The sequence below is a fragment of the Rhodnius prolixus genome, unplaced genomic scaffold (assembly GCF_049639745.1).
Source record: "Rhodnius prolixus isolate KJV_2025 unplaced genomic scaffold, Rpr scaffold_13, whole genome shotgun sequence".
Classification (NCBI taxonomy): domain Eukaryota; kingdom Metazoa; phylum Arthropoda; class Insecta; order Hemiptera; family Reduviidae; genus Rhodnius; species Rhodnius prolixus.
In genome coordinates, this window is record NW_027411583.1 from 11,864,639 (window position 1) to 11,885,101 (window position 20,463).

A 20,463-nucleotide genomic window follows, 5' to 3' on the forward strand; every position below is an offset into this window, starting at 1 on the left:
CCATTTGCGTTTTTCTTCTTGAATCAAGTTAACTCCGGTGGTCAAGCTAGATAACGACAAAACTGCAGTTGCTTTAATTTTTATATTTGACTAGCCTATTTTTGTTAATATTTGGTTACGTTGTTAATTTTATATTTATCAGATCAATTGGGAATTAGGGAACTACTTAATGTGTGTTAAAGAAATATAGTTTTGTTATTAACTGGAAAAGCTAACTTTTAATTATTTATTTAATTACAATGCGTGACATTTGTACAAATGCATAGGGTAAGTACAGACTGGAATCAGTGAACGAGTTGTTGGAATCGATTCCAACCCTGGAACTGATTCAAATCCAACGACTCCAAACGCGGACTCGTTCTGCCCATCACTACTATCTACATATTGCTCCATTTAGTTTAGCAATTCATATTTTATTCGAAAAAGAGTGCGCCACGTCCGCACCTTCATACAAAGAGCAACCAAATAGTAGTCTCTATGTTATTGAAGCCATACTTGTCGGGTGCTACCCCATTACTCCGTTTTCTACGTTTTTGAATATCAGATGAGTTACCCATTACTACTTTTCTCCTCATCTCATAAATATTCATAAAAAAAATTCTTTATACAGATTTAAAAAGAATAAAAATGACAGAGAAATTTTTTATCAATCTGCTATTATTATTTTTCGTGTTGAAATTTCCTTGAGACTTTTTGAGAAACAATGGCTTCAGATGATATTTTTATTTGGAAAATTTTGTAAACAAATTTGATTTTTTTTTATTTCACGTGGTTTTTGGAAACTATAACCTATTTGGTTACGGCATTTGCCGTACTGGTAGACGTTATTCTTCAATTATTTTTTAATTATTATTTAAAACGTTATTATTGTATCAAAACTTACATTATTCGAAGTGGAAATTTAATGTAGTATTCTACCAAATTAAATTTAATGATTAATATCATACAATTTATTGCTGTACATTGACTCAAATAACCTTAATAGGCCGATACGTACGATATGGGAATAACAGCGAAGAATAACGCCAACAGGATCGTTATAAATGTGATATAAACACAGTAATCGCCTGGTTTTACAGACGGAGCTTAACGTCCCAACTACCAATTAGGTGTCTTATGTGTTATAAGCTAGGGAACGGATTCGTATGTATTTACATATTTTTTTCTAGGCAATTTACAGACGTTTTTCAACTAGAAGAATTCATACTGACACTTTTTAAGCCGTTTGAGTCTACTTTTATTTCACATATTTGGATGTTATCGCATATTTACACATATTTGATTAAAATAAATAAATATTTCTACATATTTAATCAAAATATGTACATATTTTTTCATATTTTTCATTTTGGGCATATTTTCATAATTGGGAGGTGGTTGACAGGAACTGTGAACCACAGACTGTAGGGCTGTGAATCACAGTGGGTACAATGGTTATTGTAATTTACACAGAATGCTGCTAAACAGTGACGGGCACTTGTTAGTTCTTTGAAGTTGTCTGTTCTTTCAGCTCGTTCTTTGAAGTGTCCAATTCATTTCATTCGGTCACTTAGTGTATTCTTTTTTTTGGGTGAAATGCCACGAACATCGGCCTCAAACAAACAACTGGTTGTTGCTAAATATCTTCGCGAGTTTCCAGCAGAACTTTTTCGAAGTGATGGAGACATTTTGTACTGCACAGCTTGTGACAAGCGCGTTTCTTGTGCTCTCAACGTTCCCAAGTCACCCAACATATTGCCACCGGATCGCACATAGAGAATAAAAACAGAAAGAAAGAGAGGACGTCCTATCAAGCTTTCCTTACATCTCCATCATCAAGTAAGTCTACTCTGAGTACAGATCTGTGTCAGGCTTTGGTTAGAGCAGATATCCCTTTCCACAAACTTAAAAATCCTCATTTCAAAGGATTTTAGTCGTTACAAGTCCATCTTACGCCCAGATCGTCGTCACTTTACGTTCCAACATTTGGAATTTCATGTAGTTGCAAACAATTTCGAAGAGTGAAGTTTTCAAAATTGAAAATTTAACACATCTTTTTATAAATTGTAAAAATGTTCTTTTCTTGTATAAATGATTATAACTTGCCCCCCTCCCCAAAATCCATTTTCATAAAAAAAAATGTCCATTTTACTTAAATATTCCAGAAAATATTTTAAGAAAATCACATATTTTCCACATAATTGACGAAAATAAATGCCTATTTTAATTAAATATTTGGCATTTTTAAATACATAAAAATCCGTTCCTTACTTATAACAATTTAACATTAAGGAATTACAATATTTATTGGAAAAAAAAGAAGGGAAACTAAGTGAAAAATAAAAACAATAAAACGTAATTACTCCTTTACATTAATCAGCCATTTTGTAGTAAGAAGGAAATTGTATTGTTCACACCAGGAATATTTTCCAAACCTACTTAACAAATATAATATTAGCGATTCTTCTAAGTATGATGAGTCACAAGAAAGAAATAAATAAATAAAACACTGGTAGGTCAGAAAGCACGGCGGCTACCTCAATCTTAATTTAATAATTTTTCTGAAGTGTTGCCAACATAAGATAAAAATATCAATGCAAAAATAAAAAATGAAAAATAAGTTTTAATTTTTTTTTTTCTTTTTTTGTTAAAAATCATTCCGGAAATTGCTTATTCATAATTCATACCCATTTTTTTTTTCTCCTTCTCCTTCTAATGCGGAAATAAGTGGTATTCAGGCAGTAATAGGGCTGAGAAGGGGTAAAAGTTTTAAGAAGCTTTTAAACCCAATTGTGAAAGAGCGTTGGCAGCAATGACAGAATTTAATTTCATTTTTTTCTATTCTGTTACAACCGAATGAACGCTTATTATAATATTACTAGGCTTCGGATTATACCAAAAAAAAGTATTTAATGAAAATTATGTTTAAATCATTAAGATTTCACTAAATATATGTACGTATCTAAAAAGTAAGTAAAATAAAGTATATTTTTTCAGGCCGGCTTTTTACGTCAAACTACCGAATTAGGTGTCATGGACGGAGGCGACTAGCAAACATACTTTACTATAAATTATTTACCATTAAATAAAATACAAGGCCCAGAGACCGGGAATCGAACCCAGTACCACAGCTTCGCAGGTCTTGTACGTATCTATTTTTTTTTTTTTTTATAGCTAAATCAAAGTACCTAGAAATTACTGATTATCTCAGGCACGTAGGTGGGCTCTTCGGGTTACGAAGTACTTTCTACGTAGCCAATACTAAGTAGGTTAGATGGAACTGTTTACTAAAATATGGTCTCTTCCTTGACTGAGACACTAACGGACATAAGAGGTTGTCACGCAAAATCTGCTATAAGAATAGGTATCAACCCGTAAGTTGCAAAAAAAAAAACTGCTTGTCAGCTATCTATCTCAGGGTACATAGACTCTCTATGTACCTTTTCATATACTTTCTTCCCGGAAGTTCAAATGTAGAGTTCAGTTTTTACGAAATTGAACTCAGGTTTTTTTACACACTCAGGCCCACCATTCCGTTTGAAAGGTTTCCTCAGGGTGAATTGGATTTTAGTGGGATTCCTAGGGGAGTGTTTGTCCCGCTTCCTTCAATTTTTATTTATTTATTTTTTTTATTATTATTTAAGGCGCGCCTACAACTTGGGTTATTGGCGCCCGGAGCTTTTTTCAGTGCACTGTCGGCCTCAGGACAGTGTTCTCTCGTTACACTGCCGTCCTCCGGACAGTGTTCTCTCGTTACACTGTCCATTACCGGACAGTGAACTGTAAGAAGCTCCTAGGGAGAGAAAATCTAAGGGTCAGCAGCTGGATTCGAACCCGGGACCTCCGCGTGGGAGTGCAGTACGCTAACCGCATAGCTAATCCCTTCCCTACTTCCTTCAATTAAATTTATTATTAGAGAACATTCATAATATCAAAGTGAGCTGTTATTTTTAGAACAAATTAAAATTTTTAAGAAATTTTAATTGAAAATATGAATTTTTTTTTTTTTTGTTCAAGCTTAGAGCTTTTGAAAATCTTAAGTAAGCAGGTAAGTACAGGAGGTGATTAAAGCTCAGTAGAAGCTATTAGACGATAACCTCCTCGGTTTGTTGATGTTAGCTTAGAGTGTACCAATTTGCGGCGAAATGTGTGGGTAGCAGGCATGCTAAGGTTTTGTGGTAAACTAGTGTTTACATTTACAGCTTACTTTAAGCAGCTGTATGTCAACCCACAACCACTCATTCAGCTGTATTGTACTGGGCCAGTCCAGATGGTCTAATTAAAGATCTCTGGATATTCATGGAGAAACACCGAGTAATTTGGGGAATGTGACAGGCAGGATTAGAATGGATCATAGGGCACGCTGGTATTAAAAGAAATCAACAATCGATTACTCTTTTATGTGATCAGATTCTGAGAATCGAACCTCCAGAAGAAGGGCCTCCATGAAGAGCTCAGAAAGATAAGAATAGGAAACGCTTTACACCCAGGCATTCCAGGTTCAACAGAGAGTTGCTTATCAAGGATACAGATTCCCCCGGTGGAACTGAGTTTTCCACAAGCTACCCAGATATCCCCAAAATGCTACACCAAATCAGGAGTTGGAAAGGAATTAAGAGAGGGTCCAAACTTGATAACTACTTAGGCTCCACAGGGAATTCTAATGCCCTCCTAAGTTCATATTAAATGGAAAGGCTACATACTCCAAAGAGACGTCTTCGTTCTTCTTTCTCGACACAGTCACCATTTTGCGATTTCAGGATTGCATTGATCTCAAGACACTGGATTGTTTGTTTTTTATCTTGACAGCCTCTTCCATTAGTTTTTTTTTTTTTTAATGATTTAAGGCGCGTCAACATCTAAGGTTATTGGCGCCCGGAGCTTTTTTTCAGTGCACTGCCGGCCTCCGGACTGTGTTTTCTCTATACAGACAACACTGTCCGTCACCGGTCAGTGAGCTGTAAGAAGCTCCTAGGAAGAGAAAATCTAAGGGTCAGCAGCTGGATTCGAACCCGGGACCTCCGCGTGGGAATCCATTACGCTAACCGCATAGCTAATCCCTTCCCTCTCTTCCATTAGTTCTGACTTTGGGGGGGGGGGAGCTCCGAGATCATTCCCAATGTGGAAGTTGGCTTAGTTATCTACCACCTCTGTTATAAGAGTGATTTTCCCCTTCCTAGGAACCCTTTCAGATTCTGGGAAGATGGAGGAGTTTCAAATAGACCTAGTTAACGGACTGTTAAGGAAGAAGGAAGTGGGTTGTTTGGTGAAGGATAACCCATTCTTGAGTCATATATCTCATAAATCTGATTGTTCTCTGACTGGGGTATTCATCTCATCAACCGCTTTAGATTGGGAGAAGGATGCTGGGTCTTAAACTTGGACAAGCACAGGTATTGATGCTGGATACCTATAGTACCGTACTAGACTAGGAAATAGGTGGTGGGCTAACAACGATGTAAAGAAATCGAAGACAGGTCTGAAGCGGTAAGAAAGACGATATATTCTGAATGGATAGTACATTAAATAAGATCTAGGATGGGAGCATATCCAACAGTTTGAAACTAATGTCTACATCTGGCTAGTACATCAACCTCAAGGAGCGCCAATTTTCTCCTTCCGATTTCCCACTTCTGAAATCTTATTAAGACTGAGCGCTCATATGGGCAAATTTCCCGAGGAAAACTCAATTACTGCAAATCTAATGTGGTTTTCCAAAATTTCCTCACATCTAGGGAGAGTAAATTCCTTCTATAAACACAGCTAAGCAAATCATGATGTACACTCCAGACAGAGGTAGAGTTCCTTCCAGCTTTGAAACTGAAAATGGTCGTTGGAAATCTTGCATAATAATGAAGAAGTACACATTTAAATACAAAATTCAGTATGATGATATAATGTTGCTTAGTGACGCAGCCAGTGGTGAAGGGGTGGGGGGTGGAAGAGATTTACTGGTGTGAATGAATTAGTTAGCACTCTGGTTTTCACTCACAGATTGTGGGTTAAAGAGCACGTGCTGTGAGATGACATTACATACGTACACCAACCATGCAACATGCCCTGGTACAAAACAGAGCGGATGCTGCTATTTCGACCGTTATGAATAATTCATAAACACATACGCACAAACCTGTGAACCTACGAAGAAAAACCTACAAGCATACAGCAGTACCAACACTATACAATAAACCGGAACTTGTCGAATACACTACGAACTGAACACGATCAGTCCTAAACAGCCTTGCCATTGGCTACCAACTTCCATTACACCGTAGCCTAGGGTACTGGAAATCGAACTTCATAAATGATTTGTATTTTTAAATCTATCGATACATAAAACTGTATATATCAATACATTAAGCAATACAGCTCATATGCTTCGATTTAAATAAACAATTGAAGAGCTTGGTGCAAAAAGGAGTTAGCTAGTTTTTTTTAAATTTTTAGTAGGGACAAAAAAAACTAAATATGCTTTAAGATGAATTCCTTATGTTGTGTCTGCTGTAAGGATTAGTTAAGGATATTGTGATGGGGTCATTTGGAGCTCAATTTGAACTTTCTAGGGCATTTTTTTTAAGCTTGCTATAAGAAAAAGTTATTTTGCAGCTAACTCTTCTTTTTTGCACCAAAATCACTAATTTTCAGTAAAACTTGAGTACATATTAAGTACTTTAGTCAACAAGATTTCTTGTTTTTGAGCATTTAAGTGGCATTTTGTGTCTTGTCGAAGCGAATGTTAGACAATATATTATTATGCCTGTCAAAAAGAAAAAATAATAATCTCTACCTAGGGAAGGGATTAGCTATGAGGTTAGCATACTGGACTCCCACGCGGAGGTCCCGGGTTCGAATCCAGCTCTGACCTCTTAGATTTTTTCTCTTCCTAGGAGCTTCTTACAGCTCACTGTCCGGTGATGGACAGTGTTGTCTGTAACGAGAGAACACTGTCCAGAGGCCGGCAGTGCACTGGAAAAAGCTCCGGGCGCCAATAACCTTAGATGTTGACGCGCCTTAAATCATAAAAAAAAAATAATAATATCTACCTAATATAAACATTAAATAAACCTAATAAAAAACTTTTTGTTTGATTGATTGCGTCATCTTTTCTGTTTGGAGCAAAAGAAAGTTATCTACAGTAGAAAACTCATTTTTGCTCCAAATCTAGCCTAGGTTAGAGAATAAGTAATAATAGACGAGTCTGCATAAAGACTCGTTTATGCACCAAAAGATGTAGAATTGAACATACAATAGGGGGCACCACTAAACACATTTTCTGAAAAAAAAAGTAGATAACTCCTTTTTGCACCAAGCTCTTCAATTGAGAGGGAGAATTTCGGTATATTTGCTGGTTGGCCTGGAGCAAATTGCTACAGGCAGCGGGGGAGCACTTCCGGGCACTGTAGAAATAGAGAAATGAAATAACAAGAAGGGATTCATGGAAATTTTGGATTCCAGTAAAAGATATGATTTTCTCTAACAAAAGGAATTTTAAGATCCTTAGTTGAATATAAAGTAAAAGGAGCTTGCGAGATTTACTGAAGTATTTCACATTGTAACGTTTTGAGCCCTAGACATGCGAATTGTCAGATTTCAGTGCAAAGTATTGTTTTTAAGGGCTGGAAGCTGGTTTCGTTTCATCTATAGTCTCGTTGTCTGGGAAGTGAAAAGCCAGGGGACGTTAGAGTATTCCTGGTTTTAAACACATCCATGTTTTATCCCTATTATAAGATTATTATATGTTAACACATCATCCCTCTATTAGCGAAGGAAGAGATCTCTACGTCTTTCATCAACTAATGAGATATTATCGTGAAACAAGACCAGAGCTCATTATGGAAGAATTTTAAGAGACTCCCCGCAGACAGATAACTTCTTACCGCTCCCCCATGCCTGTTTACGACAACAACTTACAACCTCCAAAGAGGATTAGTCGGCAGCTAAGAGGATATATATATATATATATATATATATATATATATATATATAACAAAATCCGATTATTTTACCATCTAATTAAATGTATACTTGACTTCTAAATCTCCCAAATCAGAAATAAAGATAGATTCAATATTCATTAATAGAAAACAATAGAAATGAACATTCACCTCAATTAAAAAATTTGCTAAGTTGAAAATTTAATTGAAAACATTAAAGTTTTTTCAAATGATATTATCTTAAAGGATTGATAAAGTATACTTTAATCATAATCAACATCCTCTCAAACTTGTTTATTATCTTCTTATAAACTCCTCAGATATAGGATGGCAGTTGATAACCTCCTGGCTAACCTGGCTTGCGAGCCAGAGGAGGCACCTTTGAAGGCACAGTACAAGCTTCACAAGTTGAGTAAAGTGCATTATTTGATAAATTAAGGAATAAGTTTGATCCTTTAAAGGAATGAAATTGAACATTTAAAAATATGTGGCAGGAGGTTTCCAAATTTTTTTTTTGTAATTAATCGCAACTCTCCCAAAATTACCAAATAATTATTAAACCTTCTTGTTTGTAACAGATGTAAAATTAATTTTTATCCATTTTATGGTATGCTTGAGAACACATCTAAAGCTCCTTAACATTTGATTTTTCTTAGAAAAATCACTCGGAAAACGAACTATTTCCCCGATATTAAGAAAAATAACTGGCTTTACTGCCTTGGCAATATTTTTAGTAGAAAGGGGATGAAAAAATACATAAAAATGACCTAATCGCGTGCTCTTCTTTCTCTTTGATAACAAGTTAAAAAATTGAAATATGATTAATAAATAGCAGATTTTGGAAATGGCCTAGCACCTTTAATTTTGAAGATATCGAATTGCGGTTTCCGGTTTCTTTCATAACTTTTTATACTCTTTAAAACTGTGTATATGAAAATGGAGGTCAACAGCAAACCCTCACTTTTGGTCGCGCGTCAGCCGCGTATGCGGGCAGAAATCTAAAATCAAGTCACATATTCTTAAACTAGAGGTGACGGGCAACAAATTTTTCCCCTACCATTTTTCGCTCAGAACAACCGTTTAAGCATGAAATGCATTTGAGCCGTCTTAAAATGAACACCCTGTATATAGATTGTAAAACAGTACAATAACTGAAATGACACTTTAGAGATAAGAAAACTCCCCCCACCTGTAAGTAGTTAAGAGCAGTGAAACAAACTATTAAATAAAACTGTAGACATGAAAACTATTAAATAAAGAATTTATTGTCATCGAAACCAAATTATAACCTGCATCAATAATCTTCCCCGTTCTATCGATAATTCCCTCAATCGATTCAAGATACTATATCAACTAACCCGTAGAAATGCCCCAAAAAATAATTTTCTTTCGACAAATTATTCAAAGAAAATAGTTGGTAACATGAAATTTATAAGAGATCGTCTCGTCAGGTTTTTTTTTTTTTTTTTTTTTTTTTTTTTTTTTTTTTTTTTTTTTTTTTTTTTTTTTTTTTTGGCGCATCAACAGCTGAGGTCATTAGCGCCCGGAGCTTTTTCCAGTGCACTGCCGGCCTCCGGACAGTGTTCTCTCGTTACAGACAACACTGTCCATCACCGGACATTCAGCTGTAAGAAGCTCCTAGGAAGAGAAAATCTAAGGGTCAGCTGCTGGATTCGAACCCGGGACCTCCGCGTGGGAGTCCAGTATGCTAACCTCATAGCTAATCCCTTCCCTCGTCAGTTTCTTTAAAATTTTCCAAATAAAATTTTAGAAAATCTATAGCGCCTTAAACTTGAGCACGAAAATTTTATGATTTGATTGCAATCCTTACTGTACCTGTTAAGAGGAGGCTAATAAAATATTTTTAGGCAATAAAAGATAGATTTTCAGTATAACCCCAAGGGAGGGAATATTTCATTTTATGCAATGTTAAATAAAAAATAAAATCAGCTGATGATATCTAAACCTCCTACTGGGAATCAGTTAGATAAAATACGTATTAAACTTTTATGTATCTCCAAACAACATGGCTACCATACAAACAGCTGTCAGGGGAGACCTTTACAATATTGTATTTAAAATATATAAATATAACATAGTAACAATAAAATAAAAGCGAACAAGTTTTATAGCGTAATGTTTAGGTGAAGTTAGCACAGTTGTGGCGAAAGTGAAATAATAATAATAATAAAAAAATCAATATTTCTATTTTTATGGTTAACCAATAAAAACAAAAAAAGATGGAAGAACAATAATAATAAGACGGAACGAACAGCAATATGGATGGAGAAAACCATTTCTATCCAACTGAATAATAATCATAAAAAGAAGTTAACTGTAGTGATGATAGAACGTGAAACGATCATGAGATCGGCGATAACGGCCTAAAATAATAAGGAATATTTTTCCAAGAGATGGGAGAGAACATCTTAAAATTGTGAGTAGGTTCTGGAGGTTCTACCGTGTTCACAGCATCCAGCGAGACCCACAGCACGATCTGGAGACTACCCATTCTCTCTAACACACCCAACAGTATTGTGGGAATACGTATCAATACACACCTCATGATTTCCTCTTGGCGTCTATCGGCTACAGTAAATCCACGGGGGGGGGGTCTAAGAGTCGGAAGCAGCCCCCCTCCTCCTGAAAATATGAGGAGAAAATCTGGTGAGACTTTCTCGAGACCAAGTCATACTTTCTCATTTCTACCCAGAGAATGCCCCGAACAATTTTACCAGAAAAGTATTTGAATACGTAATTGGTTTTATGTCACCTTCCTCACTCGGTCAGCAAGTGTAGTAGGAGATAGTAAAGTATGTGAAGTCGAAGGTCCCAGAAATAGAGCCACCACAGGGCCAGAGACAGGCAAAGGAGTTTATTAAAGGCTATCCGCCGAGGCTGACTGCAGAATTAATCCGTCAAGGCCGTGTGGGGGGGATATAAGGATGATTGTAGGCCTATTAACCAGGCCACTGCAGGCTCAGAAATTGCAAAGGCCTGGCAGATGGATAGCCTCTGTAGGTTCTGCCAGGAAGAGGAGGAGGAAACGGGCACTGACACTGGTGTTGTGTCAGTGTGAAGGACTTGTCTGGGGCTAAGGATGTTACTTCTCGGGGGAGGAAAAAAAACCAAGGCCTGAAGAGCTTTACACCAGGAGTCACTCTCCAGAATTAAGAGTCTGATTAAAAGGACAGGTCTGGAGGGTGAGCTTTAGAGTGAGGGGAGCCACAATAGATCTCCAAAGGGGTCGCAGTGGCGTAGGCCTTGAGGCCACCCTAATTTAATCTATTATATTCAATGTGAAGTCGAAATCTCTGTACCAAACTGATCAATCAACTTCTGCTGGTGGATCAAAGGTCGAAACCGATCAGGTGCGTGCTACAACAGATAAGATCAAATAAGTTACCATGTATTTACATGGAGGAAGACCGTGCTACACTTCGTATCAGAAACAGAAATTAATGGCGGAATTTGGGCCGGATGAGAGTAGCACTTTCTGCCAGAAATGGCTGATGCTGTGATCATTGGAAGAGGTAAGCTGGTCTGGGAAGGGAGGTCATTTCCCTGAACCCAGTCCCAATGGGTGTTAAAAGAGCCCTTCATTGCTACGCTCAGAGGTTTATTAGCCAGGAACATTTAAAAAAAAAAGTGACAACAACAACAACAAACAGTTCAAGTGAGCTTTCAGGAAAGACAGTAATTACAATAGAACAGGATATTAAAATTTTCGTGGAAGTTAGTAGAGTTAGTACCGGCCAGTAGATACGACCAGCATCATCAGTGGGAAAAGTTTGGCGCGAACTTGTGAGTGTGGTTGTTGAAAAGATCATAATGGCAGTGTGTAGGATGGATGTAAATGGCGCGGTGAATGTGACGTGCCGTCGTCATGGAGACTGGTACTCACTACTGTCTCTGCGGTAATGAGCTCCTCCACTATCATCAGAGACTAGCACCTTTCCCAACACACTCGCCTCCTGGGCTCCTGATTCTTCATTAGCTCCTCCGTACTTGTTTTTTTTTTTTTTTTTTTTTTAAAAAAAAAAAAAGAAGAGAATTATTTAGATTTTAATAAGTTCCGCTAATTTCACCATTTCTGTACACAAATTTGCATATTTTTAATGCCAGCCAGCTGTCTAATTTATATCTTTCTCACTAATTATACTACCGGTTTTCTTTTGCTTTCCACTAGGAAGAGGAATTATTTTCGTGTCTGATTTTTGAAATAGAATTTTTCAAAATCCCAGGCGGAGTAATGTTGCAGGCTAGAAATTTTCACATTAGTAGTTAATTTTTCCACAAAGGCAAAGCAGCTCCGTTCTTTGGTAAAAACCAATTACGATTTACTGTAGATTCCGTGAGGAATGGCCAGTTAGAGACTCCGAGGGTCTGTTGCAGCATCCCAAAAAGATAAGAAAGCGTGAGTCCTTCTTCAATTACTAGTTCCCTTCACCATGAGCACAACACGTGCAATGATATTTTCTCTTCTACCAGAAAAAAACCCTTGATGGAAATTATTTACCATTCTTAAAGATAAAAAAAAAAAACTCGCTCACCTTAAGATTGCAGGCCATGATCAGGGCAGCAGGAAGCAGTAGGGTTAGAGCTGTGTAGATGGCCGAGTACCAGAGAGCACCCTTGGCAGACAGATCTGGAGTGCAAGCCAGTAATCCCTGGGAATATCTGTACTCGCTGATGAAAAGCGGTGGTACGGCCAACGACACAGAGACCAACCAAGCTAGACACAGACCGGCTGCGACCTTTCTCGGCTGCACCAGAGAAGCGTAATGCAACGGCGCCGCTATGGCCACGTACCTGTGTGCATTATATCGTGATGATCAGCAATATATATGATGATCAGCAATATATCGTGATGAACAGCAATAATAATCAGTCGAAGATTAATAAAATGGCCATAATTATGAATTCAAATAGATCTATACCTGTCACAATTCAGTCCACACAACGTGTAGAGCGCTAGTGGATGAAGGAGTGTGAACAGTGGTCCGGCTAAAGGGCAGGGTAACAGTGGCCGGGCAGACAACAATGGCGGCGTAGAGCTCACCAGAAACAAAGTGCACAAGAGACAGCCGACCAACGCTAGATGACAAAGAAGTAATCTTCCGCCTCCACCGCCTTCAACCTGTAAAATAAAAATTTAAAAAAACATTGAATTTTCATTAATTCCAATTTTCTTTAATCTAGGAATGTGTCCAAGCTCTCTGTTCAAGAAACCAAACCAAAATGAAATGTCTAAATTAAAGAAAGTCCCCGCCTCCAACTTAAAAGCTTAAAAAAAAACTTCAAATATTGCATCATTTTTACGTAATGACCCAACAACTATGTTAAAACGCATGTTTTTTTTTCATGCGTGCTACGTTTTGGTGATAACGCATTATGGGGGATACATCAAACAAAAAAAGTCGCCCAGAATCGTTATCACTTCAACTGAAGACCTCAAGGACACTGTTTCGGAATGCATTTACTTTTATCATTCCAGCAATGCTGCGGCGCATTTCACTGCATCGCTTCTGGAGGCAAGTAATGACGGTGTGCACACTCAACGCCAGGAGTAAAATGATGGTTTACTTGTTTTATTTTGTTGATGCTTCTTAAAAAGCTTCTCCTCAACATATACATGCTGTTTATAAAAGAACACTTTGCATCCAGAAAGAAATTGCCAACATAACGCCTGCTATGCTATGGCAAGAGACATGACAATCGCCAGAAATCGGTTTAAACAGTGTATGGAGATTGGGGGACGTCACCTATCCGATTTTTGTCTTCAAAACTAGGTAAAACAAAACTTTAGACATGCACCTAGATTATAAAAAAAAAACAAATAAAAATGTTCTAATTCATACAATGGGTTTTATTAAGTATTGAAAAAAGGAAGTTATGCTGTCGCACCCTGTATTTAAGAGATACTTGTTCTAAATTCAAATTATCAATTTTAAATTGTATTTTTTAGTTTATTGAATTACAAAAAAATTATTTGTGCGAGTGAGAGAGGTATTAATATAAGACGAAAACATCCTAATGTAGCGCATACATAAAACAGTAATTGAAATTTGAACTTCAAAATTATTAACGATTATCTAAATGTTTTATAGAAAAATTTATGTTTATTCACTCCAAATAATTCTGTTGATGAAAATGGAAAGAAGCTTTTCTCCACTTCCCCCCCCCCCATCAACAGCCTCAATGAGGGGGGAAAATATTAGGAGTCCAGCTTCAAGTTTCCTAATTAGCTTCTGTAATCCTAAGTTATACTTGGAAAAGGATATAAACACAGGTTATACCTTTCTACCGCCCTCTGTGTACTTGTTTGATTAAAATTTCATAACCTCCTCTATGTAGAAACTCCTTAACAAAAACTTACAGTTTAAAATGTTAAGTATAAGGGTTGATTAAACGCCAAAAGGTACACAAATCAGCAAGTACCCAACATTTCATTAATACTTCATTAATATTTAAGTAATTTTACTGCATTAAATTTCATTAATATTTTTTTGAATTTATTAGAGGTCACAGACCCTTATGCTGGCCATTTTCGTCTACAAAATATTTGTTCAAATAGAACACTATTTCTTAGATTGACTGTAATATCTAATCAACAAACTATTAATCACAGGTTAAAAAAAAAAACTTTATAAAAAAAATATGAGATTAAAAAATTCAAAAACTTTTTTCAAAAATGCTTGCACCAACATTCATCAATGATTTTGTTTATTTTATTTATTTATTTTTATTTTTAAATAAAAATCTTCGGTTTAAGTTCGTAATTCGATTAAAGCAATTGTTACTTTATTTAGTCAAGCGTTTTTAATAATAGGTAATAATTAATCTGGCTTTATCGCAAATAATATAGTTTTCTTCAATTCTCAATCTAGGTATTCTTACCGCAGTGTTATATATTTGGAATATAAGATATGCATATTTTTATGACAGCTAATTATACCAGTATTTTACCTACTATAAGTAAAATTAGAGGGACTACATTAAATTACAATTGAGAAATGAATAATTATTGTTGAATAATTTACTGGATATTACCTATGCGTTATTTGTACTCACAAATACTTCGGTAAGAAGAATTCTAGACTGAAATATTGTTTTAAATCCGTGATTCAAATTTAAACAGTAGCCGACTCTAACTTTGTCTTTTTCTATTTTAACATGCATGTATATGTGACTACTCAGAATAAAGGGCCTAATAAAGATAAATCAGAAGAATAATTTGGAATAAAGCTATAATAAAGTACCTATTTAATTACGAAGACATAATATACATTTTATCATAATTATAACAAAAAATAAAATATTATGAATGAACTAAGGGAAGGGATTAGCTATGCGGTTAGCGTATTGGATTCCCACGTGGAGGTTCCGGGTTCGAATCCAGCTGCTGTCCCTTAGATTTTCTCTTCCTAAGAGCTTCTTACAGCTCACTGGCCGGTGATGGACAGTGTTGTCTGTAACGAGAGAACACTGTCTGGAGGCCGGCAGTGCACTGAAAAAAACTCCGGGCGCCAATAACCTCAGATGTTGACGCGATTTAAATCAATAAAAAAAAAAATTATGAATGAACTGGCCAGCATAAGGGTCTGTGACCTCTAATAAATTCAAAAAAATATTAATGAAATTTAATGCAGTAAAATTACTTAAATATTAATGAAGTATTAATGAAATGTTGGGTACTTGCTGATTTGTGTACCTTTTGGCGTTTAATCAACCCTTATACTTAACATTTTAAACTGTAAGTTTTTGTTAAGGAGATTTTTGGACTTTTTGGATAGATTTTCCTTTTTGTCTGTTTTGCAAAGTTACATATCTGCTTTACAGATTTTATTAAAATTTGGAATAATAAATTCTACCATTATAACCTAAAAAGGTGTTAAGTCCGAACCGTAACTACCACTGGAGCGATCTTTTTAAAGAATGATTATAGTTGCGGTCCCCCAAACCATCCTCAATAACAATTTTTTAGAGAAAGCGTTTTGAATAAAATAGGAAGGTATTTGTACGTAAATAGCAAAATTAAAAAGCGATTTCAGTACTTCCTTTTAAGAGGAGTAAGAAAAATAAACTGCGATTACAGTACTTCTCCCTTAAAGGCAAATATTTTGAATCGAATTCATTGATGTAAATAGGTTCACTCATTGATAATTTTAACGATTGCAGTACTTCCTCTTAGTAGGTGTAAGAGCATGGTGGCACTTCACAGCCACGTAGAGGAGCTTTAACCACTTCTTCGTGGTAAATTTTATCCAAATCGAACTAAGCGTAATAGAAATATTGGTAATAATAGTATTAGAAAAGGCCTTACTTGGGTGGGGCAAACTCCCCTCCTTATGAGTCATAGCGACGAGACTTTTAAAGTGCAAATCTGTACAAAATTTCGATTCGAATGACACTTTATTCATGAAAATCGGTTCACGTTTCGATAATTTGAAACGATTACCATACTTCCCCCTAATAAGGGTAAGAGCAGAACGTCGTTTAAATGTTACGTAGGAGTGCCCTAAACCTTTCATCCTGCCAAATTTTATTAAAATCGGGTTAACATTTTCAGAGTTATTAGTAATAATAATTTTGAGAAGGGGCCTCACATATATGGGGCTAACTCCTCCCCCATTTGATGTACAGCGTCGAGACCCCCAAAAGGCACATCTACATAAAATTCCGAAACGAATGACACCTTATTCATGAAAATCGGTTCACGCGTTTAGGCGCTACGTTGTTTACAAAAAAGGTAACAACAAGAAGAACAACAACAAGAACAAGACCAATTTTTGAAAATGCCGTTTTTGCTCATTTTCAGTAACTTTTTTCTCTTAATATATTAAATCTGGGTCTTGATAAAAAAATTACAGTTATAAAGGAGGACTTGCCCTATAATTTAAAGAAAATTTGGGAATTTTATCTTTTATAGAAAAAGAGAAAAAAATTGTCAAAGTTGGGTGCTTTTCAACGTTACACTTTTTCGTGCAGTTTTTGATGATCAACCCTTATACAACTGTCCTACCGGACAGTTTTAATAAATATACATGAGAAGTTCCCAATCCCTGGGGTTAGTTACCTTTAACAATATGAAGTCAGGCGCTTGTTCGTATCTTCAAAAATCTCGTTTAATATTTTAATGACTTCCTTTTTTTTCAGCTTTAAACTTTTGGTGGAAGAAAAAAAAAATCTAGAATGGACATTTCTTTTACTATGGATCACGAGTTCGATTTTAAAACTTTGAATTATTACTAAAAGATTATTGGTTTTATTAAAGAATTTCGGCAATCAAAGAGTTTTAAAAAACAAAAAAAAAAAGAGTATAGGCAGATGCTCACAGAAATCGATAGTGTACATTTCAAATTGCAGATTCAATAAAATTGCATTCCGATGGATCCAATAAAATCGATCGATTTTAGTAGCACCTAAACAAAAAAAAAACTCAAAATTGCAACCATCTGAGAATTTATGTTTATCTACAGCTGTGCCGACTACAAATACACAAACTGTTCGATCCTCGAAAAGATGTGCGGCCTCCCTGCCTAGAATTTGTAGCGCATCAATTGCCCAGTTGGCAGAACTGGAGAGAAGAGGAAGGAGTGGGGGCTCCAGCTTGTGCCTGGGAGTTCGAGCTAGTTGCCCGGGGGCTTCTCATGAGGAAAGTCGCTCTTTGGGCTACTAAACGGAAACTGCAGTCTGTGTCACTTTGTGTATCAAGATGTCATCCTTAAAGAATTTAATATAAATATTGGTAAATGTAAAGAATAGCGCCCGGAGGTGTGGCCTAATTCGAAGTGATTCTAATTCGCTGTTACCATATAACCCGCCAAATTCAAATGTAAATATAAAAATATTTCTTTATTTTATATTTACATTTAAATCTGGCGGGTTATATGGTAACAGCGAATTAGAATCACTTCGAATTATTAATTCAAGATTATTAAACCCCACTCCCCCTGATCTATTTTTTGTTTTTATGGGGGGCTTCGCCCCCACACCCCCCTCATTGCCCCACTAATCCACTAACACAACTCTAATTTGTAATTCAGACACATGGAAAACAAAAGAAAAGAAGCCTACCTTATTCAATGCAATCCCTATCCTTCTGTTTCTACACTTTATTCACTCCCTTAAATAATGCTCTCATTTGATCGCCCATGGAAAAATGACTCCTTTTCATACTTATCTCACTTCCACACTTCGGACCTACATATTACTAATTAAACCAACACTTATTCAAAATGATAAAACTTTCATCCCTTTATCCTCCCTCAGACTACATTCATGCTTTAAATTAAAGAAAAACTGTAAATTCAAAACGCTCATCTTTTATGAAGTTTCAAAAAAAAGGAACCTAAAGTTACACACTGGCACTAGCGGGAACTGATAATACGTTGAAAAGGAAGCAGTTACTGTGTAGTAAGTGTACTGCGCATGCGCGCTCAACATAAATAGCTAAGAAATTCAAAAAAATTATATACAGCACATTAGCGGGAAGTTGAGAAATTTAAAAAGAATATATTGAACATTGGCGGGAAGTAGTTTAAAAAGTCAACGGTAAGTGTGCTGTACTGCGCATGCACCAAAAATAAACCGGCCACACCTCCGGGCGCTATTCTTTACATTAGCCTAAATATTTAATGACCCATTAATGTCGCGAAGTCTTGTGTCAAGGTTAATAATTGTTGTAATAGCAAGGGAACATAAATTGTAATAAGAAGCCAGGCACGTGCTAATTATAATTGTATGTCTCGTAAGGTACCAAATTGTAAGTCTTTTAATAATATATATTTTGTATGGTCTAGACCACATTATGTGTGTTTTTGTAAAACTGTATTATCTAAAAAATATATGATCATTTTCTATCCAATCTCTGTTGGTATTCTGAGTGTTAGTGGCGTCCCCCTCGCTGCCCAACTTTATTATTAATTAGCCGTAATTCTCATTTTCAGTCTGCTCTCCCAATTTCTTTCCTTTTAATAACTTTTTATTTCGCTAATTGCCCCCCTCTCCTTCCAATAATAATGCGGTACACATGTATTAGTATCAAATCTGATTTTTTTGTGTGCAAGCAGGAAACAATGTCAGTGGATAATCGACTCAATGAACCCTGTTCAATCAGCCAGCAGAAATGGCAATTGTCAAACGCTGGAGTGGATCACGAACTCCAGATATGAGCGGAACTAGGCAGGATTAAAATAGCTATGTATAAGGACTGAAGATCTAGACAGCATTTTAGAAACTAATTTCCCTTTAATTGAATAGATAGGAAACCTATCATGCAAAACCACTGTTATGAGAAAATGAGAACAAACATAGGAACATTATTATAGGGAATGAAGCTGGTTAAACCAGGAATCGTAGGTTTTAAATCTGGAACAGTTATAAGCAGCAAAATTTCTCGGATCCCGTGTAAAATTCATACATGTCTGAGAGAAATAGTAATTGACAGACCGATTGGAGGTCAACACTGAGAGTAAGGGCAGTGCACAGTGTTGCTCCAGACGGGGAAAAATCACAACTTTCTAGGCAATCTGGGTAATAGTGGCTTTGAGTGGGCCGCCTGGGAAGAGCCAAACCTTTTGGCACAGATATTAAACAGACCTGTTGACCCCAAATGCCACTATGACCACTCTTTGGCCTTTTACTGCCCTATTCAAGGCTCTACCATCTATCGCGTGGAATATCCAGTTCAATTTACGGATTCAAGAACAGCTGTGCGGAAACTTTGTTATTCTTATTGATATTGATAGAAACCAATTATGAATAGTTTATCTGAATATTATTACTGTTTTTGTTTAGACTTAGTTTTGATTTTCTTGGTTATAGTTGTAAATTTTGTGTTTACTTTAAGTCATATTGTAATAGCAATTATTTATAATTGCTTTATAAGTTGGAATAGTTTTAGTTATAATACAATCTAAATTAGAGAAATGTACCAAATCATCCCCTTGGCTTTAGTATAACTCTACTACTAATATTCTTAAGCTAAACGGCTTAAACGGTAGCCGAACGTTAGAGGGCGAGACCTGCAAAGCTTATAAGTATTGTGGTATTGAGTTCGGTTCCCCCGACTAGTCGACTCCGTCCAAGACACCTAATTAGGTAGTAACTCTATGCACTAACTCGATAATAACTCTATTTTGGGAAAACAAAAAAATCGATTGCTCTACTTCCTATTGGGAGTAGATGAACTAAAAAAAATCAAATTATAATGTTTCCGCTTCCTGCGTCTTTTAGTTTTAGAGATACAGGTAGTCCTCGGGTTACGACGTTTCGTAATTTACAGTACAGTACTGTACAGTATGTACTATGAAAAGCCCGCGAACTACTGTACGTGTTTTGGTGTGCAGTACTGTACAGTAGTATGAAAAGCCCGCGAACTACTGTACGTGTTTTGGTGTGCAGTACTGTACAGTAGTATGAAAAGCCCGCGAACTACTGTACGTGTTTTGGTGTGCAGTACTGTACAGTAGTATGAAAAGCCCGCGAACTACTGTACGTGTTTTGGTGTGCAGTACTGTACAGTAGTATGAAAAGCCCGCGAACT

General features: G+C 36.2%; 1 protein-coding gene and 1 long non-coding RNA gene across 4 annotated transcripts in view; one reads left to right on the forward strand and one right to left on the reverse strand.

Annotated features, from left to right (window-relative positions):
- LOC141448148 (uncharacterized) overlaps window positions 1-20,463 on the reverse strand; it is a 195,160-nt gene that overhangs the window by 15,078 nt on the left and 159,619 nt on the right. For all 3 annotated transcript variants that reach the window (XM_074116270.1, XM_074116271.1, XM_074116272.1), the window contains 2 exons: window positions 12,854-13,053; window positions 12,467-12,725 (listed from right to left, as the gene is read on the reverse strand). In XM_074116270.1, the coding sequence (XP_073972371.1) occupies window positions 12,467-12,725; window positions 12,854-13,053 (459 nt within the window). The remainder of the gene's footprint in view (window positions 1-12,466; window positions 12,726-12,853; window positions 13,054-20,463) is intronic.
- LOC141448161 (uncharacterized) lies at window positions 881-20,169 on the forward strand. The gene is made up of 3 exons (XR_012454899.1): window positions 881-1,818; window positions 2,977-3,123; window positions 17,073-20,169. It is a non-coding gene; the product is annotated as an uncharacterized lncRNA (long non-coding RNA).